The sequence below is a fragment of the Marmota flaviventris genome, chromosome 4, assembly GCF_047511675.1.
Source record: "Marmota flaviventris isolate mMarFla1 chromosome 4, mMarFla1.hap1, whole genome shotgun sequence".
Lineage (NCBI taxonomy): Eukaryota > Metazoa > Chordata > Mammalia > Rodentia > Sciuridae > Marmota > Marmota flaviventris.
The window spans coordinates 19,490,844-19,514,661 of record NC_092501.1 but is presented as its reverse complement, the minus strand read 5'-3'; the positions used below and the strand labels follow the sequence as shown (position 1 = coordinate 19,514,661).

The 23,818-nt window shown below is 40.5% G+C and overlaps 1 protein-coding gene across 7 annotated transcripts in view; it reads right to left on the bottom strand.

Annotated features, from left to right (window-relative positions):
* Positions 1-23,608, bottom strand: part of Xpnpep1 (X-prolyl aminopeptidase 1) — a 51,882-nt gene extending 28,274 nt beyond the window's left edge. For 2 of the 7 annotated variants that reach the window (XM_027930043.2, XM_071610934.1), the window contains exons 1-3: positions 23,500-23,608; positions 16,491-16,579; positions 11,089-11,213 (exon numbers count right to left, since the gene is read on the bottom strand). In XM_027930043.2, coding sequence (XP_027785844.1) covers positions 11,089-11,213; positions 16,491-16,579; positions 23,500-23,531 — 246 coding nt within the window. In that variant the 5' untranslated portion in view covers positions 23,532-23,608. Of the gene's footprint in view, positions 1-11,088; positions 11,214-12,018; positions 12,138-16,490; positions 16,582-23,405 lie in introns of those variants that run through there. The other 5 variants (XM_027930045.2, XM_027930049.2, XM_027930046.2 and 2 more) reach the window with 5 other exon arrangements.
* Between the last annotated feature and the right edge of the window lie 210 nt (positions 23,609-23,818).

The window sequence follows — 23,818 nt, the reverse complement described above, 5'->3', positions numbered from 1 at the left end:
TCAAGCAAGACAAGAGGTGTCTTTTCTAAAGAGAGAAGCCCTTACTCGGCTCTCATTCTTGTCTTGCTGGGACTCAGGTCACATGTCGTCAACCTTCAATATTTCAGAAGAAGGTAGAAGTATATGTGTTCATGAGAAATCACCCAAGTTTTAAACGCTGGCATCTAATTCAAACATCATAAATAAAACACAGCTAAATAAAGCACATCTATAAACTACTGGGAAGGAAAAAAGAAAAAGCCATAGTCCTCTCTCAAAATCTGGCTCAAACACATGGTCTTCCACGAAGCTTTCTAACCAACTCCAGCTTTCAGAGACCTCCCACATCTCTGAATTTTACAGGACCATCCACGTGGTATTTATCCACATTGTGCCTTGAATGATAACAATACTTGATAAAATACTTGCTAAATCGGCTGAACACCTGTTAGTTGCTGATAACTATATATTCATTTCCTCTCATTCTAACCCACAGCAGCTCTGGAAGGATCCACCCTTCTACCTACCCATGAAAAGAAAAAAAAAAAAAAGAAGAAGAAGGAGAAGCAACAGCCCAGAGGAGAAAATTACTTACTTCCCCAAGGAACCCCCACTGTAAATGGCAGGGTCAGGATCCAACTTCCGGTCCAACTAATAAAAGTCCCCACCCAGGGTGTAGCTCAGTGGTAAAGCACTTGCCTAGCATGCACCAAGCTCTGGGTTGGATCCCCAGCACAATTAAAAAAAAAAAAAAAAAAAAACAAGTTCCCATCCATGCTAGGTGTCAAGTCACCTCTTCTAATCTCAGAGGTTGTGTACATCTACTTTCACAATTAGATTATAAACTCCCATGGAACAAGGAATACAAATCATGTTTCACACTTGCCTCTACAGTCATCAACCATGCAATATCGCCTACAACCAGGAATCAGACCCACATTCAAGCTTGGCTCTCAGTTTATGAGCTGGGCATATGTTGGGTTCAACTTGCCCATGTGTAAAATGAGGAAGATGAGAATGCCCACAGCAAAGGGGTAAGGTGTGATGTAAGCAGTGAGCACACGCTCAGCACTGATGGACTGTAGCATATATTACTCTGCATCAGGCAATGAGCTAGACTCCATAGGAAACATAATGAAATATCTTCTTAGAGCAGACAATCTGGCCAGCAAAATAAGAGAGTTATTGCATGAAATGTCAGCAGTAATACACAGCCACATAAACTATGCTGAATAGGCAATACAAAATTTGCTACAGTTTTCAGGGCCGGGGTTGTGGCTCAGTGGTAGAATTCTTGCCTAGCATGCATAAGGCACTAGGTTTGATCCCTGGCACCACATAAAAATAAAAACAAATAAAATAAAGGTATTGTGTCCATCTACACCTAAAAATATATATTTTTTAAAAATTTGCTACAGTTTTAAGGATATAGAGATTTGCCTTAAATCCATCAGGACAAGCTCAGAGGTTTGACCCAGGCCACCATGGACAGGTGAGGAAGAGCAAGAGAACAATGTGGAGAGAAGGAAAGGTGTGAGAAGGCTAAGAAGCAAGAGGCAAGGTCTGGGGGAGGCTGGCGATAAATGCTGGGTTCACAAAATCTCACTATTCCAATAACTTACGAAAATGGGGGAAGAAAGCACACAAACGTACAGAAATAACCTCTCCAAAATCTGTGATGATTCTCCGACCTTAAGGATCCATGGAAAGAGAGAGAATCACTGGGATTCTTTATTCTTATATAGGGGACACACAAGGGGAGGTTTCATGGAACATTCTATCCCAAAAAGGGCAAAGGTGTAGGATTATAAAGAAACAAGTGAGTGTAACTCAACCCCACCGGGTGACACCTACTTGTGGAGCCACGCCTCATTATCAGAGCAGAGGTAAGGCCCAAGTTATTGTGGGGCACAGTAATTGTTTACTATCTCTTGCTGAGGACTTAAGGGCATGCATTTCCAGAGCAACTCCCACAGGAGGCAGCAAGCCTACTGGCCTAAGAGGGCAGGAAGTTCAAGGAAGCAGCAGAGATTTCTGGCAAGGCCGTCTGAAGACAAGGTCAAAGACTTCAACCCTTACCCTAAGCTTGAACTTTATCCTGCAAGTTCTAGACAGACACTTGAAGACCAGAGCTGGGATTTAAAAAGAGTGGTCACCATGGCCACATGCATATGGAACAGGGCAAGGAAGACTGATGGCTGAGTGATGACTGAGGTTACCAGAGCAAGTACTGGGATGACACCTTCCCCTCCCTGACCATCCACTCCCATACGCCTAGCACATGCCTCAAACATAGGAGGTTCTCAATGAAAACAAAACTGAATAAATAAATGTTGACTGTCCACAGGAAGTACCAGAGTGTAAATTGTGAATGAAGACATGGATTCCTTGTGCCCAGATATTTAGATAACTCCCAGTCTTTGGAAATTTCTTATTCTCTCCTAAATGGAACCAAGTCGAGGTATGTGGTGAAAACAAATAGTTGTCCAAAGATTCATATTCCTACCTTAGTGTAGAAGAGTCACTGAAAAGTGTCTGCCCAACCAGGACTTCATTTCCTAGGCCCTTTTGTATCTAGGTGATGTCATGTAACCAGGTCTTACCGATAGAATGTGTATGGGAAGTGATGTCTGGGTCAGGACACTTAAATATGAGTGTTCCCTCTCCATACTCCTTTCTGGGGTAGGGGTGAATAGGATGGAAAGAGCCTGGATCCTACCCAGGAAATCCACTCTTGTACTTGAAGATAAAAGCCTTCACAGTATCAAGCCACTGACACTTTAAGATGGGTTACAACTGCTGGCATTACCCTAGTTCACACAGTTGCCAAAATCACTACCCCTCCTAGGAAAAAGCCTCTTAAAGTACAAAACAAACAAACCAGGAAGCTGGAGGAACAGAAAAGCCTTCAAAGCGTTTAGGAAAATCTGATTTGTATCTTCCAGAAGAAGGAACCATAAACACAGTGAAATATATTGGCAGAGTCTCTGACAAATATGACCCTTTTATAAGCCAAGCCCAAGAATTTAATATGGATCCTTTCAAATGGGGAGGATGAGGAACTGGGATTTCTAAAAGGAAGTACTTACACAGCTCTGGGCCCAACCAATGATTCTCCTGATTTGGAGCCAATGGTGCCCACAAATCCCAATGTTTCACTTAAGACACTACATGAAAGCCTCCAGATTACCAGAGAAAAAGGACAAGTCCTCACTGTAAAAGTCCCCTTGGGCCTAAATTCATTATACCACAACCTTTGTTCTGAGTTTTAAAAAAAGAAATCCTCAGAGGGGTAGAGGACAGAGAGCAGCAGACCACTGGAGTGCCAAGTCCTTGAGTAATTGTGCAATTGGGGTACGTTTCTCTGTAGTAGGGAACAGTGTGTGGGTGTGTGTATTTGTGTTTTGGAAAATACACAAAGGATAGAATTCAAGATTCCCCTTCACTTCTCCAACACCCTCCCTTCCCCACCCAAAAAGAGAAATTCCATCAACCTTGAATCAAGCCTGAAATGAAACAATGAGGAGCAAGAGTCACAGAGAACAGAGCCTCTCTATTGCTAAAGAGGCTGCTGTGCAGGTCACACACAAAGCCAACCCTTCCTTCTTGTTCTCACAGTCTTGGCAAGGACCCAGAGACCCACTTAATAGAGTCACCCCAACGATGCCCCTGCTCTCCACAGGAACTGAAACAAAGCCTATTTATTTTTATTGATGGCACCACAAATACCCTGGGCCCCAAAATTCCCAATCCTCTCTGCCTCCTGCATATGAAGCCCACATGTAATCCAGGTTCTACTACTTCTCTTCCCAGTTCCTCTTCTCTGCTCTGCTCCTAATGCTGGACCCAAGTCCAGGCCCTCTTTTCCCAGATTCTGGGATCCTGCAATGGCCTCTGAACATGTTTCTCAATTCCCAGTGTGTGCCTTCTCCAATCCATATTACATATGCTCCTGCTGATCTTGTCACCCTCATTTCAAAGGCCCTCAGTGGGTCCCTACTCCCATAAACCCAAACTCCTGTCTGGGAGCCAAGGCCACCCATGGCTGGACAGGTCCCTCTATGGCTTTCTTCACATTTGTCATTATGCCTGTTCCCCTCGTCTCAAAGATTTTTCATGGTATATCTTCTATGCCTATCTCTCTCTCCATACATCCAAATTCTACCTCTTCACATTCCAATTTAAATGGTACTTCCCCCATGAAGCCTTCTTTGACCCTGGCTGGCTTAAAATATTCTCTCTCACCTATGAATGCCTTCTACACTTTATATAAACCTATGCTGTCCATTACAGCAGCCACCAGTCACATGCAGCTACTGAGCACTTGAAATGTAGCTGATATGATTGAAAAACAGAATGTTTCATTTTAATTAATTGAAATAAAACTGATACTCAAGATTAAATTACTGAAAAAATTTTTTTTAATTTTTATTTATTTTTATGTGGTGCTGAGAATTGAACCCAGTGCTTCAAGCGTGCCAGGCAAAAGCTCTACCACTGAGCCACAACCTACTGGAAAATCTTTAGGTATGTTTAGAACAACTTGGGTGTGTGGGTCTATTTTTTCAACTATAAATTTAATGAATAAATTTAACAATTAATTTTAATACAGATCAAAAATTTATGTTGAAAATTACATATCCAAATTGAGATGACTTTAAATGTAAAATACCATACTTGAAAACTCAGTATGAAAAAAAATAAATATAAACTGTCCTATTCTAATTTTTATATTAATATGTCAAAATTATAATATTTTGGACATACTAGGGTAAATAAAATATATTATTAATTTGATTTCACTGTTTCTTTTACTTTGATGTTGCTATAAAAAGATTTAAAATTACATAAATGGCTCATATATTTCTACTGGACAGTGCTGATTGAGTTCTTTCCTATGACATTTGCCAGTTTCCAACTGTGTTAGCATTTTTAACTCTGACTTATCTACTCTGTGATCTTCTTAAGGGAAATCTCATTCATTTCTATAATAGAAATAATAAGGTATTATTATATAAGACAACTCATTAGGAGACGGATAAGCTTTAAGCATCTGCATCTATTAATCCCAAGTTAATTTAGTCCTATGAGGTAGGTACTATCATTATCCCCCCCACCTTTTACAGGTAGAGAGACCCAGAAAGTTCAACATAATCATTAAAAATGTGAAGTAATTTGCTCAATGTCAAGCAACTAGGAAGTGGCAACTCTGACATCTGAACCCAAATAGATTGCTAACCTCCTGCCTCAGCATGTGCCCAGCAGCAGGCGCTGACAAGGCAGACAGAAGAGATACACAAATTTCCCCATATATGCAGGACAGAGAGCTAAGCTACAGAAAGGCCAGTTAGAGATTAGAAAAGAAAAACAGGGTGGCGAAAATGGGAGAACAGACAGAGTACAGAATGTAAGTTTGTGAAGTCTAAACAGTAACTTCTGCACTAAGTGACAATTACTACCAAGCAAGCTTGACTTTTTATTTTCAGAATGCTGCTGGAAAGACATGTTTGTCTGGGATTAGAGCCTCGTTCTCCTCATCTAAGGAAAAGCCATTTTTTTTATGGCTTTAAAACTAATTCTATATTCCAGGATCATTAGTAGGAGATAAAGAGCTGAGGGGAGCCTGGAACAGCCCCTGTGGTTTGGCCAGCCTCACTGCCGTTCCCAAAAGTAACTGTTTTGCATGTATCAGGCCACACCTAATGTCAGACACAGAAAATGTTTTATATTCCCATAAAACAAGTAATCCAATTAAAAACAGGATAAAGAACTAAACACATACTTCTCAAAAGAAGACATACAGATGGCCAACAAGTTGAAAAATGTTCAACATCTAATCATCAGGAAAATGCAAGTCAAAACCACAATGAGCTATCACCTCACTCCAGTTAAAATAGCTATTATCCAAAAGACAAAAAAAAAAGCTGATGAGAATGAAGAGAAAGGGGAAGAAAGGGGAACTCTCATACCTGCTGGTAGACATTTAAATTAGTGCAGATGGTATGGAGATCCCTTAAAAAAAAAAAAAAAACGAAAACGAAAAATAGAACCACCATATGATCCATCAATTTCACTACTGGGTATATATCTAAAGAAGAGGAAATCATTATACCAAAAAGATATTTATAGCCAGACATCTGGCACAGACCTGTAATTCCAGCAACCTGGGAGGCTGAAGCAGGAGGATCACAGATTTGAGGTCAGCCTCAGCACTTTGCAAGATCCTGTCTCAAAAAAAAAAATTCAAAAGGAAAAAAAAAAAGTCTGGAAATGTACCTCAGTGGGTAAAGCACCCCAGGTTCAATCCTCAATCAAAATGAAAAAAAAAAAAAAGATACTTGCACTCCCATGGTTATTGCAGCACTATTTACAACAGCTATAGTATGGAATCAACCCAGATGCCTACCAGTAGATAAACGGATAAAGAAAATGTTATCTATACATAATGGAATATTATAGACATAAAGAAGAATGAAATTTCATCCTTTGTAGCAGCACAGATGGAACTGTAGGTCACTAATGTTAAGTGAAATAAGCCAGACACAGAGCAATACATGTGTTCACTCATTTGTGGGACTATTAAGTCAATCCCATAGAAGAGTGGAACGGAATAATGGTCACTAGAGACTGGGGGTGGGGGATAGAAAGAACTTCAGTAAGGAGCAACAAAACAGTTACAGAGGATGAATTCATTCTGGTTTTCTATAGAACAGTAGGGTAACTATTGGTTGAAACAATCTATGACGGATTCCAAAGTGACTAGAAGAATATGAAATTCCCAACACATAATGTTTGAAGAAATGGAAATGCTTATTACCCTTATTATTATCAAATTACCATAATGTAACCCATAAAGATATACAAATAGCCTGTCTCAATTTTAAAAAAGACCAAAAAGAAAAAAGAACAAAAAAACCCTCACTCCATCAGGTTTTTATTCAAAAACCAGTTTCATAATGACCAAAAAAAAAAGCTGCTAGGGAACAGTACCCAGGACTAAGAACGTCAAGATAAACTTGGCTTAGCTTGGTTACAAGAATGTTCCTGACTAGTAAACACACAGATTGCACAGATCGTATCCTAACCCCAGGCAAAATGAAACTGAAACACAAAAATGACAAAACCTCTGAACAGCCCCTTAACCAGAAGCCTTCAGCCTTTCGTTTAGTGGCCCTCGCAGGTCAATCTTCCCACACAATTAGGCCTCCCCTATTTTATTAGGTTCACAAATAATTAAAAGTTATCAAGAGTCTTTATCTGGGACTCCGTGACAGACTGTGAAACTCCTTTCAGAAGAGATCCCCAATTTCAAACAGCGCCAGGGACGTCCAGAACATCCCCAAACAACTGCTACATGACGGGCTCTGCAGCAGCCGCACCATTCTGCCCAGTCCTGAGGCAGGACGGCTGAGGTCAAACCAGCCTTGGCAAACAGCCCAATGCGTGAAGGCAGAAAATGCACAACACCACTGGCATACTCCAGAGAATTCATGGGCTTCTGGTTACAAGTGCAAAGGCCAATGCCTAGGACTGATGGGAGACAGCAAAGAGCCCAAGCATAAGGAAAAAGAAATTCCTAGAAGGGAAAGCCAAGGTCTGCCCTTCTTAAATGGTGATGTGCCCAGCTCAGCCTATTTACTCATTCATTCCTTGGTGAAGATGAAAATGTGGTGAATCTTGACTATCTCTTCTAGTGAACACAGATGGATGGAAGGATTCTGTTATGAAACCCAATTCTAGAATCCAAACCTAAAATTCCCCAGGCTAGCCTTACCTCCCCTCTGCCTACTAAAGCTAGTAACATTATCATACCAGCTCTATGGCTTCCTCACAGGCCACCAACCCTCTTTCTAGTTTGATCATCTACTTTTCCAATACATGACTAGGCTCAAAAGCCAGTATTCCCTCAACATTCCTCAGGCTTGCTCAGCACCCCCCTCTCATCTACCTCTACATCGTCAGTGGCCTCTCCTCTCCACGCATGGATCTCTCCATCCTCTCACTTCAAGAAGCAAGTTCTAATCCATCATGGCATGAAAAGTGCTACTGTGGAATCACAAAAGTATTTCATGAGACACTAGAATATCCCCCTCCACCCCTGAGATGACTACCGGAATTCCATAATCATTTAAGTCTGGGGAAATGCTGAATATTTTACCCTCTTCTTAGAGTTATTTATGCAATGTATATCAACATATGAAAGGTCCTGAGAAGTCCTGCAGTTAAGAAATAAGTCAAATAAGTTGGACGTAATGGTTCATGTCTGTAATACCAGCTACTCAGAAGGCTGGGGTGGAAACATTACAGGTTCAAGATTAGCCTGGGCAACTTAATGAAATTCTGTCTCAAAATAAAATAAAATAAAGCACTGAGGATGTGGATCAGTGGTAGAGCACTTGCCTAGCATGTGTGAGGTCCTGGGTTCAATTAAAAAAAATTTTTTTTTAACTTTAAGTTATCACCTCACTCCTGTCAGTCACTGTCATATGCAGATAAACCTTGAGAGTATTGTGCTAAGTGAAATAAGCTAGTCACAAAAAGACAAATATTGCATGAGTCTGGTTATATGAAGTATCTGAAGTAGACAACTCTTAGAAATAGAAAGTAGAATGGTGGTTATCAGGGGTAGGGAGGAGAGGGAGAACAGGGATTTGTCAATTAAAAGGTCTAGAGTTTTGGTTTTGCAAGATGAAAAAACTTCTAGTGTACTATTGCATAACAATGTATGTATACATTAACACTACAGTAATATACCTTTTTTAATGGTTACCATGGTGAATTTCAAGTTATGTATTTACTACAATAAAAGAAATGTTCAGTTCATTGCACTATTGCAGAACATCTTACAAGACACAACAGGAATGCTGTCAAACACGGTTTGGGGAACACTTCTAAATATCAAGGTATCCTAATCTTTAGGTTGTTGTCTCATTCAATCGCTCTGTTTATTCAGTTCAGATTTTCACTTGCTCCTGAGGCCAGGAAATTCCAGGTCTCCAGGCAAGGGTTTAATATTGAGGCTGCCCCAAGTTAACACAAGTCTGACCCTGTCACAGCCGTATGAGCCAGGACATTGGGGAAGGCAGAAAGGAGGTCAGCCAGACTGGATGTCTTTTGAGATCTTTGCTCAGCTGACCATAATACCCTTACCTGCCTCAGCTACCCGCTCCAATCAAGTAGACCCCCACCTCTTATATTTGTTCCACATGGTATCTCTCTTAAATACACACATGCAAAGAAATCAGAACAAAGGGTTTATGCCCATCATGTTCTCATTAGGGACTCTAGATTTGGGATTAAGGTTCTAGCTCAATCTGGTATCTTAAAAGTAAGAGAAAAAGATATACAAACCAGAGTTGTCTAGTTTATACCACCTGTCCTGCTGGCCAGAAAAACAGATGTGCACTAAAGAGTCAAATCCTCCACCCAGTTCTTGCTCAGAGTCAGCTAGGTTCCTATCCTCAGGACCAGACACCTACAAGAGGCCCTGGCATACTCCAGGCCCCGACACACACACACACACACACACACACACACACACACACGGCCTCAAGTGTTGCCAATTCAGTGTTTCCGCCCCTAAGCCCTCACAAGGCATTCCATTTCTCAAGGTGCCTCAAGGCAGTTTCTGTTATCTGCACAGGAATCCTAAAACACCAGGCTTATTTTTCATTATTACTTTTTACTCCCCTGGGTTCTAGTTGGAGAAACTTACCACACTGTATCTGGCAAGCGCTTGAAGCTTCCTGTTTCTCTGCCTTTGTTCCTATTAATCCTCCTACCTAGAATTCTTTCACTCCACCTCACCCTCAATTCTATTTATCCAAACTCCACCCATCAGTCCTTCAAGGTCTAGTGGTCTAGCTCAAATGCCTCTCTTGCTTTGTGAATCTCTTCATCAAAATTCCAAGGCCCACTGTCCAAATTTTCTTGATAGCATTTACCACGTTCTTCCTTGCAATACAGATACATGTGTATACAACGTAACTCCATTACTAAACTGAAGTCTAGAGACCAGGAGTAATTGTCACCTCTGTAACATGTATAATACCTAAGGTAGTGCCTTGCACATAAGCAAAGGCTGGAAAAAATACTTAGATGAGGGGCTGGAGTTGTGGCTCAGAGGAACAGCACTTGCCTAGCATGGGAGAAGCACTGGGTTCAATCCTCAGCACCACATAAAAATAAAGATATTGTGTCCACCTATAACTAAAAAAAAATTATTAAGAAAAAAAAAAAATAGGGGCTGGGGATGTGGCTTAAGCGGTAGCGCGCTCGCCTGGCATGCGTGCGGCCCAGGTTCGATCCTCAGCACCACATACAAACAAAGATGTTGTGACCGCCGATAACTAAAAAATAAATATTAAAAAAATTCTCTCTCTCTCTCTCTCTTCCTCCCCCTCTCTCACTCTCTCTTAAAAAAAAAAAATCAAATATAAAAAAAAAAAAAAAAAGAAAAGAAAAAAAATACTTAGGGACTGGGGTTGTGGCTCAGTGGTAGAGCGCTCACCTAGCATGTGCGAGGCCCTGGGTTCAATCCTCAGCACCACAATAAAATAAATAAATAAAGATATTGTGTCCAGCAACAACTAAAAAATAAATAATTAAAAAAATATTTAAATGACTCTAAGGAAGAAGAGGACTTTGTATATTTTTCCATCTCTCACTAAAAACTATAACCACAGTGAGGGAAGGAATTCAATCTTAAATTCATCTTCATAACCCAACATTACCATGATCATGATACTTCCATGATAACCTGCTACCTGTCCTTCAGGGAAGACAATTCTGCTAGGGGCAGGGCGTGACAGAAGAGATGGGTGGACTGTATCAGTAACAGAAAGGTCCAAGACTTCCACCACTTAATTTGTCCATTTATTCTTTCACAGTTTATTGAAAGCTGGCTAAATTCACTGAAAACAAAGAAAAGAGGGTGAAATCCATGAGTATTCAGCAAGACCCTACTGGACACATGTCCCTATATCAAGCTCTAGAGGACGTGCTTGGTTGTGAGTTAACAAATGAAATTCTACAAATACCTTAGAGTTGGGCAAAAGACACAAAAGGGAAGACTGATGTGTTCTGTCCCCACCCACTGCCACTCTGTACCTGGTGGGCATCCCCCGACGGGATAATATAGGCCTGGATTGGTTCCGTCACGTACTCCAAATTCCTCATGGCTTGTCTCAGCTGCCGAAGCAGCTCTGAAGTCACCTTTGGAGCCATTCTGCAACCTGCAATGATGGAGAATTGGTTCCAAAACCAGCCTGCACCCTGCAATTCAGTGACTGGTTCAAAGCAAGCCATCAGGCCTGCCATGTTCTGCCCCTCCCCAGCAGCATCTTCTGCTGACCCCACCACCAGAACACACGCCCAAAGCTGCCAGAAACACTAATGGGTACAGATTCTAAACACATTCAAATGGTAATTATGTGGCAAGAAAGTTTTAGCTACTAATACTCATTTCCAAATTGGCTACCTTTTTCACTTTTAGTACTTTATTCTAAGGAGATAAGCAACTACACAAAAATATGTGTTGATGTCTATTTATGGAAGTAAAAACTAAATGGGAAAAACACAATTGGTTAAACTTAAACACATACAACAGTTCACTAAGCAACCACTAAAAATTACACAAAACTAGAAAAATACTATATAGATCTACATTTCACTTGGAAAGATGGCTAGACAACACTGGTGAGTGATTAAAAAACAAATTTTAAAGAATACCTATAGATTATTCTTATTTAAAATTATATGTGTATATATGCATAGAGGAGTTTCTAGGAGAGTCGCCCAAGTGTTAAGAGTAGTTACTTTGGGGTAAGTTTAGAATGATTATCATTTTTCCTTCTGATGTTTTTCTGCTTCTTAAATTTGAGTGCTTTAAAAGAAGTTGCTTTATAAACCTTTTTTTTTTTTTTTTTTTTTAAGTCAACTAACAAACCATAGATTTGGAGTAGAAAGCCCAGTCCACCAGGAATCAAGCCTTAAGTGCAGGCTGGGGATATAAAGTGGCAAAGTTCTTACTGAGCATACCTGAAGCCCTGGGTTCAAAACAGTCTTCAAGTCTTCTGCTCTAGGGATGACCAGCTACCAACCAGCTGTGCAAACCTCAGGGAGAAGAGGACCAGGGCCTCAGTGCTGTGTTCTCCTCTCTAAAGCATGGTGGGATAGATTAGACTCAAGGTTTCAAACTGAGCCCCAAGAAGTCTCAGGGGCCCAGAGGAGCCTATCAGCCCAACAAAATCAGAGCTGGAGTCACCAGCTCTAGAAAACACAAAATATGAATAGAAAAATAAAAGTCATTAAAAAGAAATAAGGACATTGACTGTGGTCCCACTAGAAATTCTAAAGCTTTTACAAATATGTGAGTATCAAAATCAAAAGAACACTGCTTCCAATGAATACTGCACACAGAAACTCCATTTCTATGTGATGAAAGCACAGATGACAGAAATGACTGAGCTGGATCTTCAAAAAGACCCTCTCTCAACAAATACAGGTAATAGTTAACAATTCTTAAACATTATAGTGGTAGTTTTATGTAACAAAATGACCTTGCAAGTACCCACACAGACCAGGGATCATGCACATTTTACTACATCCCATAGGTTACTAACAAAAAACTATACAACTCAAAATAGAATAATGAGTTTTTCCAATTCTTTTTTTAATAGACCTTATACAGGTTCACAGCAAAATTAAGCACAGAGTTCCCATGTGACAAATGCCCTAACCTGCAAACAGCCTCTCCCACTGCCAGCATTCCCCCATCAGACTGGCACATTTTTAACAATCAGTGAACCTACAAAGACACATCACCCAAAGTCCACAGCTTACTCTTCCGTTCACTCTTGGTGTTGTACATTCTATGAATTTTGACAAATACATAACGATACATCCAACATTATGGTACCATACAAAGTATTACCACTGTAAAAATCCTGTGCTCAACCTATTTATTCATCCCTCCCTCTTCTCTAGCCCTTGGCGATAACTGATCTTTCTGTCTCCATAGCTTTGTGTTTTCTAGAATGTCATATAGTCAGAATCATACAATAGGTAGCTGACTGTGACCTCATAAGATAGCCAGCGTTTGAAAATTTGACTCTGTTCTCTATAAGGAGCTTCAAAATAGATTTATCATATTTTCAAACTACATTTCTGAGCAAGATAACATTTTTTAAAAAGGGTCAAACAAAAATGCTTCCTTTAAAACAGTGGTTCAACCTTGACTGCACATGAAAACCACCTAGGGGACTTCTGATTTAATTGATCTGGAGTGCAGCCTTGGCATCTGGAATTTTAATTTTATCAGCAAGTGTCTGATAAAGAGTCCAATATAGTTTCTTTCAAGATCATTAATTTCCTTATGTAATTTGGCTTCTAATTCAGGCACATTCTAACTTCAGGATTTTTTTTTTTTTTTTTTTTTTTGCACCAGGGATTGAACCCAGAGGCACTTAACCACTGAGCAACATCCCAAGCCCTTTTTTATATTTTATTTAGAGACAAGGTCTCACTGAGTTGCTTAGTACCTTCTAAGTTGCTGAGGCTGGCTTTGAACTCCTGATCTCCTGCCTCATGACTGCATTCCTCCTCTGGATTGGCATACTAGGCCTTCTCAGATTCAGCAGCAGCCTTGTCTCATTCCACCACAGTGCATATTTACTTCCTCCAAAGTGTTACTTGTCTTCATCACCACTCTCAACACTCCCCCTCTTTCTTCTTTCCTATCCTTTCAAGCCCAACACATTTGGTTGGTGTCCTGGGTCAAAGGCAACCACTTCTTTGTCACCTGTGTCAGACCCAATGAGAGAACTCCCAATAACACAAATGACAGTGAGGATATGGTTAGGGGCTCTTGTGGCAAGAGTAAATGTAGAGAGGACATCAACGAGCAATGGCTAAAGTCATGGGCCACAGCAGCAGGAACAGCTACCAGTCAGGTGAGTATAATAGGCAACTGCGGTTGGGGCAGCTATAGCCATAAAACAACAGGGCCTTGAAAGGGATTGAATGGGGGAAGAAGCCAGAGCTAAGGAAAGGACAAGACACCACAATTATAAACCTCAGCCATTAAGGTAGCAGCAGTCAAAAAGGCAGCAAAGATGGAGGAGGTAAGACTAGTGTTGTAGCTCAGTGGTAAAGTGCTTACCTAACAAGTATGAGGCACTGGGTTCAATCCTCAGCACCACAAAAAAATAAATAAATAAAGATATTGTGTTCATCTACAACTAAAAAAATTAATAAAAAATAAAAGTATTGTGTCCATCTACAATTAAAAATATTTTTAAAAAAAGATGGAGGAGGTAAAAGTCATAGGGTAATTTTTATGAGGATTAAATTAGTTACTCTATGCGAAGCACTTAAGAGTACCTGGTACAAAATAAATGTTACATTAGTATTTACAATCATTAGAGCTAAATACACAACTAACTATAAATGCAATGTGATAATGGTATAGCAGGTTTGTATACTGCTTCTCCCTGAAGCAGAAACCTTGTCATTTCTGTATCCATGTATCCAACTCAGCATCTAACACACCTAAACTCACCCCAAGAGGGCTAAAAGAGTGTCACAACTTTGTGTCTATGATCTTTTCAAAACCAATATAACAAATGGTAATAAATCTTCAGTGAAAGAAGAAAGCTAGGAACTTAGAAGATACTGTATTATAACATCTGCTCATTCCATATTCTCTTATTTTTCAGAAATGTTAGAAGCAGCCAAGAGCTAAGTGTACAGGGAAGTAGAAAGCCAAGAGCAACAGGCCTAATCCATGATGTAACATTAGCCCATACACTGCCAGGTATTTTTAAATTGTAACTTAAAGAGAGTGACTCATGGAAAGGTCTCTTGTGCGTGTGGCTCTGCTTTTAGAAATAAGCTCCCAAATCTTCAGTTTTTATCACGAACACAACTCTTCACTGCTTTCACATGACAGCCCTCCATATTTACCTCCCTGGGTGCTAGGAGAATTAAACATGATAATGTGTGTGAAAGTACATACTAATACAGCAATGCATTCATTGCTGAAGCTCAAGAACTATTTGAACCTGGACTGAAGCACCATCTGGGATTCCCACCCTTCTTGTTATAAGAATAGAAAGGGCTAGTTCTTCCCATTTCAGCATCTTAACGCTTGCACAGATGCTCTTCCAGCATCAACAGCTTTTGAGGTGGTAGTTGGTTTCCTTGTGGCATGGCTGAGGGAAGGCTGAGGGCTTTCATGCATTAGTGGTGAATTCTCACAATAATCTTCCTAGGATTTTACACAGAAAGGAACAGGAGTTGAAAGGAGTTAAATAGTTGCCCAAATCAGCTGGATCATCATAAACTAGGACACAAAATGTATCCAATTCTCAAGTCCATGCTCCATTACCACCATATTACCTAGGGGACTTAAAAAGAGGCTACAGCATTCTAAGACCAGCAGAATCAAAATACGTAAACTCTATTAACCAGCCGGCATCTACAACCCCAAACAACTTAAGTTTCCTGAAATTAATTCTTCATATGTAGTAAAGAGAGAGGGGCTGGCTTGTGGCTCGGCAGTAGAGCGCTCACCTAGCACGTGCGAGGCACTGGGTTCAATCCTCAGCACCACATAAAATTAATAAATAAAATAAAAGTATTGGGTCCAACTACAATTAAAAAAGAGAAGTCTTCTTCCAGTTCTGATGAATCTATCCCTTTTTCCCTTTCTTCCTCTTTTTCATACTTCTCCTTCCTCTTTCCTAATATTGCCCAAAATGTGCTGGATAGATATATCTGTATTTTTAAATAAAAAAAAGACCCAAAATTTCAATCATAGCAATCATAGCTCTGCTGTTCCAAGGGAAATTAGATAGTCAACAGTTTTTATGCACTTCAAGGGTTGAATTCTTCAGTCAGCTACAAGGAAACACTGAGATTCTCCACAGAAAAGCACTGGCTTATCTGGGATAGGAATATAGTAATGTATCCCTTTCAGAATCCAGGTTTCTGTCAACCCCTCATACAACTAACAAGCCCAGGGAAGAAAGGATGGTCCCAGAAATTTCTTCCCAGAAAGATTTTCCTAAAGGTATATTTAATTTACAAAGCACAATAATATATTTTCTCATTTCAGAATTTGATGAAAGGTTGAAAGCTAATTTCTAAGGTAAATCAATAAAGGACTATATTAAAAATAAAGAACAAGATAAGAAAAATAAAAATAATATATTTTCAATAATAGCCTATCTCTACTACCATCACCGCCCATCCCCACAAGAATGGGAAATGAAAACTACTACAATTCTTAGATTTGCTAACCAAAGAAAGTGGTAAATAAATAAAAACAGTAACCAACCACACTCAAGAAGCCAAAAAACAAAATGATTTTTAATTTCTAGATACTCAACCCCAGTCATGACCAATTATTAATTCGTTATCCTCTCTTCTCACCCAATTTGGATTGGGATGAAGATATCTAAAATCCTTTTGAGATGCACCATCTAATTTACAGACAAAATGATTATTACCTGTTTTCCCACCTGTGTCTCCTAAGTGTATCACCTCGTTAGGTTCAATTATTCTTAGATTTCTCAGCTGAAAATCCTGGTGATTCGCCCTTAAATAGAGAAAGAACAGGATGTTGTAGACTTTGACCAGTAAACGTGGCAAAGCTCAGTCAAAGACATCAAGTCAACTTAGCAGTTTTCTTCCATGAGTCAGAAGAACTCTCACCCCAATATCAGTGATGGAATAAACAAAAGCTTTAGATAAACTTGCAGGTGTAAAACATCACTATGGCAGGCTAACCTCAGCTGGAGTTTCCACTGCATGAGTTCTCTTCACTATGTCTTATATTCTATGTAGCCAGACTAAGAAGATTTTATTTTCAAACATTTTATTTTATTTTATTTTTTCACTTGTACAGTTCTGTTTGGTCCTATTTCACATTTGTGGGGTTTGGGGCGGGGGGGGTTGTTTTGGTTTGGTTTTGGTACAGGGGATTGAACTCAGGGGCACTCAACCACTCAAGCCACATCTCCAACCCTTTTTTTTTTTTTTTTTTTTTTAATTTAGAGACAGGGTCTCACTGAGTTGCTTAGTGCCTCACCATTGCGGAGGCTGGCTTTGAACTCCCAATTCTCCTGTCTCAGCCTCCTGAGCCATTGGGATTATAGGTGTGCGCCACTGCGCCTGGTTTGGGCTTTTTTTTTTTTTTATAGTATACTATTTTTTTCTACTCTGGTTTCTATTTCTTCTCTTAGCAATTTAACCATTTTAGGTTCTTATTTTATAGTTCCTTTCAGACTTTCCATTTGGGATATCAATCCTCCCGCTTGCTGCATTCTGCAGCCTCTTGCTGTTGGTGGCTCATGCCTGTATGCTTTGTAATCTTCTATTAAGAGCTCTCGTCAATAGACACTGCCTGTGAGAATGAGATGTGTCCTGGTTCTTACAAGCATTACTTCCACTGTTGTGTGCTTCTAGTACAACTGTCACATTAATATCTTAGCTAGAAGATTTGCACATGAGTCTCCTATCCCTACATAGGGCAGTATGATGCCCCAGACTCCTGGCAGAAAGGTCTCATTGCATTGGATAAACTTCCCGGGCTCAGTTTAGCAGTGTACCATTCAGGTTCTAAGTTCTCTCTAAATTTCCAGTACCTGAGGATTTCTCTTTCAAGTCTACACAAGCAAATATCTACTGAGAATCTTTCAAAAGCTAGTCCATATTCTACACAACTGTAAACGAAAAAAGACAATATATCTGACTTCAAGAAGTGTACATGGGATGGAGTAGGGGAGTGGGAGACACGTTCTATGAAAAAAAAAAAAAAAGGAAAGCTGGGAAAGGGAAAGAGGGTGTTTAGGCGATAAGTAGAAGGCTGTTTCATATGAAGTAGTCTCTGATAACAGCTGACATTTTGGCAGAGGCCTAAAAATAAGTGAAGGGGTAAACCACATTAATATCTAGTGGAATAACATTCCAGAAAAGGAGAACAGCAAATAATAAGGCACATGAGGCAGAAGTATGGCTAGTGTGCCTGAGGAAAAGCAGGAGGCCAGCACATTTGGGGGGGTGCATGAAGGTAAGTGGTTAGGAGGTAAGACCAGAAAGGCACCAGGGGCCTACTGTAGGGATTTAGGATTTTACTTTTATTTTCAGCTATGAACATAAAGGCAATTGGGTAATAATTTGACCAAAGTGTTTCTAGAGACAGGTCCACATTAACTCAGTCTATCACATGGCCAGAACTAAAGACCAGACATTTTTACCAGTCACTCCAGGCCTGCTTTCATATGGCTGCTACTTTAGTTTCACAGGGCAGAATAAGATATAATTAACTAGAGAGAACCAGGTATCTTCCATTAAAAAAAAAAAAAAATAAGACACCAGGTCAGGAGTGTGGCTCAGTGGTAGAACACTTGCCTAGCAAGCACAAGGCCCTGGTTTCAATCCCCAATACCACACACATTACACAACACACACACACACACACACACACACACACACACACACATAAATGCAAATATTCTCAACAAAATACCAGCAAATTGAATTCAGTAGCTATAAAGAGGATCATACAGCATTACAAAATGGATTTTATCTCAGAAAGACAAGGTTAGTTCAACATATGAAAGTCAATTAATGTGACACACCATATCAATAGAATAAAAAACACAAACTACATGATCATCTCAAGAGACATGGGAAAAGCTTTTAACAAAATCCAAAACCCTTTAATGATAAAGTACTCAAAAAACGAAAAGAGAAGTTCCTCAACCTGAGAAATAATATTTCAAAACCCACAGTTAATAATATTCTTAATGCTGAAAGACTAAATGCTTTTCCCTATGATCAGGAATAAGACAGGGCTGACTACTCTTGTCACTTCTATTCAACACTGTATTAGAAGTCCTACACAGGGCCATTAGCCAAGAAAATAAAACAAAATGCATCCAGTTTAGTAAAGAAGTAAAACTCTTTCCTTTTAATGACATTATCTTAAATATAGAAAATCCTGAAGAATTCACCAAAAAGAAATTAAGAGTAAAAAAATTCATCAAGAATGCAGGATACAAAATCATACAAAAATCTGTTTTATTTCCATATCTTTGCAATGAACAAACAATGAAACTAAGAAAAGTCTATTTATAATAGCATCAAAAACAACAACTACTGAAGAATAAATTTAGCAAAATAAATACAATATATATACTATGGAAAGTACAAAAGATTACTGAAATAAATAAGACCTAAGTAGTTCATGGATTGGAAGGTTTAATATTAAGATGACAATATTCCCCAAACAAATCTTCAAACTCAACACATTCTCTATCAAAATTCTAGCAGATTTCAATGCAGAAATGTGGCAAGCAGATCCTAAAATAAGGAAATGCAAGAGACCGACAACAGCCAAAATAATCTTGAAAAAGAACTCACCCCTCCTGATTTCAAAACTAATACAAAACTATGGTAATCAAGATAAGAGGATAGACTTATAGATCAATAAAATAGAATTGAAGAGCCAAAAAATAAACCCTCAAATTTACTGTCAAATGACTTCTGACAAGGGTTACCAAGACCATTCAATGGAAAAAGAATAGTCTCTTCAACTAATGGTACTGGAAAAATCATCACCACTGCAAATGAATTAAGTTGGACCCACCTCACACCATGTACAAAAATTAATTCAAAATGGGTCATGGATATAAAATAGAAGCTAAACTATAAAACCCTTAAAAGAAAATATTGGCATAAGTCCACCTGACTTGGAATCTGGCAATGATTTCTAAAGATACAACATCAAAAACACTAGCAACAAAAGAACACATACACCAGACTTCATCAAAATAAAAACTATGTGGTTCAAAAGATACCATATCAAGAAACTGTAAGAACAACCCACTAATAACAGAAAATATTTGCAAATGTGGTTAAGAGTCTAGTATCCTGAATGTATAAATAACTATTACAACAACAATGAAAGATAAATAACCTAATTTTAAAATGGGAAAAGAATCCGAACAGACATTTTTCCAATGAAAAGATGCTCAACATCATTAGTCATTAGTCAAAACCACAATACCATTTCACATCCACCAAGAAGGTAATAATCAAAAAAGACAGATAATAGCAAGTATGGACAAAGGTGTGAAAAATTATAACCCTCAAACGTTGCTAGTGGAAATGTAAAATGATGGTGTGGCTTGATAGTTCCTTAAAAGATGAAACACAGAGTTAGCATACAATCCAAGCAATTCCACTCCCAGTTATATACTCAAGAAAACTGAAAACATATATCCTCATCAAAACATGTACATAGAGCTAGGGCTGTAAATCAGTGGTAGAGCCCATGCCTAGCATGTGTGAGGTTTGGGGTTTGATCCCCAGTGCTGTAGAAAAATAAAATGTATACACAAATGTTCACAGCTTCATTGTTTGTAATAGCCAAAAAGCAAAAACAATCAAAAGCCCATTAACTTATAGATGGACAAATAAAATTGTTCTAACCATACAATGGACTGTTACTTGGCAATAACAAACCATACTTACAACATAGGTAAACCTCGAAAACATTACACTAAGGATTTAAACCTCTCACAGAAGACCACAAACTATATGATTCCATTTATATAAAATGATCCAAATAAGCAAATCCATAGGGGCAGAAAGCAAATTAGTGGTTGCCAAAGACTGGGGGTAGTGAAGAGTGATTACTAAGTGGTTCAATATTTTTTGGGGAGAATGATATAAATGCCCTAAAAATCGACTGTGGTAATGACCATAAAACTTGGTAAATATACTAGTAACTAGTATACTGTACACTTTAGCAGATGAATTGTTTCATGCATGATACAATAAAGTTGTTAAATAATGCTGTTAAATTTTCAAACAAAGACACTTCTTTTTGTTGAGCAAGGCTACATTCTCAACCAATTTTTCATAACTTTATATGTAAATTTCCAAGATGTTGAGGGTAAGAAGTCAGTACCTCTTATCTATCTATGGATAGCTGGTCCCAATGACTGGTTTAGACACAGGACTAGACAGGCAGGAGGAGGTTATCCAGAGGTAGTCCTATCATTCATTTTACAGGAGAAGTAACAAAGATAACAGAGACCATACACCTCCATATTTGCAAAGTAATGAGCCAAAACCAGGTGTGACAGGCAGGCTCAAGCTCTCCTGGTAAACATCACCAACTTGAACTCTCTCAGGATCCCTGGAGCCACAAGCAGGTAAACACTACAGTTGCCCCTGCTCTTATAGTACTGTGGTCTCTGTAGACTCCCAGACCCATCTTCCCTTCACTTATTTTGCCAGACACATTTACAAACTATCAAAGCAGGACCATCATTAAATGTTAGAGCTAAGGGGCTGTACCTCAGGGACCACCTAATCCAACTCCCTCCTCTAGACAAAGAAACTGAAAAACAGATTAAATGACTTGCTCAAAGGCTCAGAGCAATTTAGTGATAGAACCGAACCAGAGTCCAGACCTTTCAACTCTTGAGTTCCGTGCTCTTCCCCGTTCCCAGTACATCTTTAGCCTCCACCTTCCCAGAGTCATGATGAGCCACAGCAGGGGTAAAAGGAATGGAGGTATGCAGGGCACTTTCCTGTCAAACCTTTGTGCAAGATAGTTATGGCCAGAACTACTAACAACCACACATTTTTCTCCCTCTTTAAAAAAAAAAAAAAATCCCAATGGGGTTCTAGGTACCCACTCCCAACGCTACCCCTAGTCCATGATGAGAATCATACATGTCTACCGTTCAGGACAGGGCAAAACAAGAACCATGATGCTCAATCATCCCTAGTGAGAAGAGATAAAGGCAAACTGGAATGGTTCTTAGGGTGGGGAAATGTTGTCTTTGTCTACCAGAATCTCTCCCTCCTCCTTTGAATGATCACCTTGGTTTTCCTTTTGAGAACATCCCTTTCTCCATTTCAGTCCAAGGGACTGGAATGAGTATCACCCACTCACCCACCAGGTTCTGGGTCCCAGGTCAATCCACCCCTCTGGCAATAATGACTGATTCAGGGATGAACATAAGAATGAAGTCAACCAGTGAGAATTAGATCTGGACCTTCTGTTCTGACTACTAGGAGAGATAATACTATTTCTGCTGGGGCTGTTAGCCTACAGCTCTCATAACCTGCCATAAGAAGATGGTCTGCCTGAGAATGAAGCCAACACTGAAATCAGAGAAAAGAAACAAAAGAGGTCAAAAGAGTGAGTGTGGGTGCTTCTGGACTCAGCTGCACCAACCTTTTTTACCTGAGTCAATCTGAGTTCAGTTTCTATCACCCAAATTGAAAGAAGTCCTCACTTTTACACTGGATAGCACTGAAATTCTACTACTTATGGAAAAGGCCTGGGGCAAGTGGCCTCCCCTCTTTCAGGCTACCATCTTGACTCTTCTGCTTCTAAAATATTGTCATTCTATGAATCCAGCAATGACTACCTGGTCCTCAAAGGCTGCCTTCCAGTCTAGAGCCTAACTCATCATTATCAACTTACCTGGCCTCACTGCCAGCACCTAACTTAGATCTCTCCACAGTGAAGTTCATCACACCTTTCCATTAATGCAGGTCTGGATCTCAGCTCACTCCTAAGTGTGGCAAGGCCAATCAAGTCAAGGTCAAGGTAGGTTTGTAATCTGTCCACTCACAAGCTCTGATCTGAATTTGGCAGGTAAGCCTGGCCATACTGTCATGATGAGTTCCTTCAAATCTCATATGTTTAGAGGGTGAGTGACCTCTGGGAATTATCAGAAAGTTTGGATTCCGACCTTTGTGTACTTTGATGGATTCTCTTGGTCTCCCACTTTGTTAGTAAATGTACCCTCATTGTTGGGGAAAATAAATTAAGACATATTTCACTCGAAGCAAAGGGATTATCCTTTTCATCTCTTTGTGCCCAAGAAGAACCCACGGCAGGTAACTGGTGGGATTTTCTTAAACGTTATGCCAAAATATTGCCCTAATGCAGCCTCTGAAAACACTTGAGTGGGGAGGGCCCAGAAGTGCCTATCTTTGTGGTGGTGAGGTTCTGTAAAATGAAATGCAGGTATCAGAAGTGTCAGGTGAAAACTTGAAGATCAGATGGCTGGGGAAGAGAGGCGAGGGCACGGGGTCGCCCACCTCTCTGTACCCGGGGAGAATCCAAGACCAGGCAACTTCCTGCAATTGCTGGGCCTCGCGGCGGGGCCACGGGGTGGAGGGCGGTGACCCCCACCGCGCCCTCGGGTCGAGCGGGCAGGTCTTCTAGCACACTAGTCCGGGACAGGCTCAGGCTGCTCTGGGGCGCCGGTGGCCCCGCCGGAAACCAACCGGATCTTGCCCAGCTGCATGGCTCAGTCCCTTGGCTCCCTCTCAAGAGACTCTGGCAGCTTCGGCCCTCGCCCGACTGCGGCTGGCCCACCGCGGCTTACCCTTTCGGCCCTGCCTTCCAGGCTGCAGCACGCGCGAACCGACAGGGCAGCCGCGCGTTGCCCGGACGCCGGCTCCCCGGTAGAGTCCCCTCACCTTACTCGCGGTGGCTTTCTGGAGGCTGCCATTCGGTGGTGACGTGCCCCGGCCCACGTCAGGGGAGCGCAGACCAGCTGATCACCCCCGGAAAGGCAGGAAGAGGGAGGTGCGCGAACAGGCCGGCGGGCGTGCGCGCTCAGCCAGCCACGCCCCCTCCGTGGCGTGCCCGGCCCGGGCCCCGCCCACCCCCCAGGCCCCGCCCAGCTCCGGGCCTGGACCTCTCGGCAGGTCGCGAGGCTGGAGGCCGCCGCCGAACCCGCCTTTCTTCCTGCAAGGCTGGCCTCCGGAAAGGACGCCTTGCGGGGCGCGTCATCAT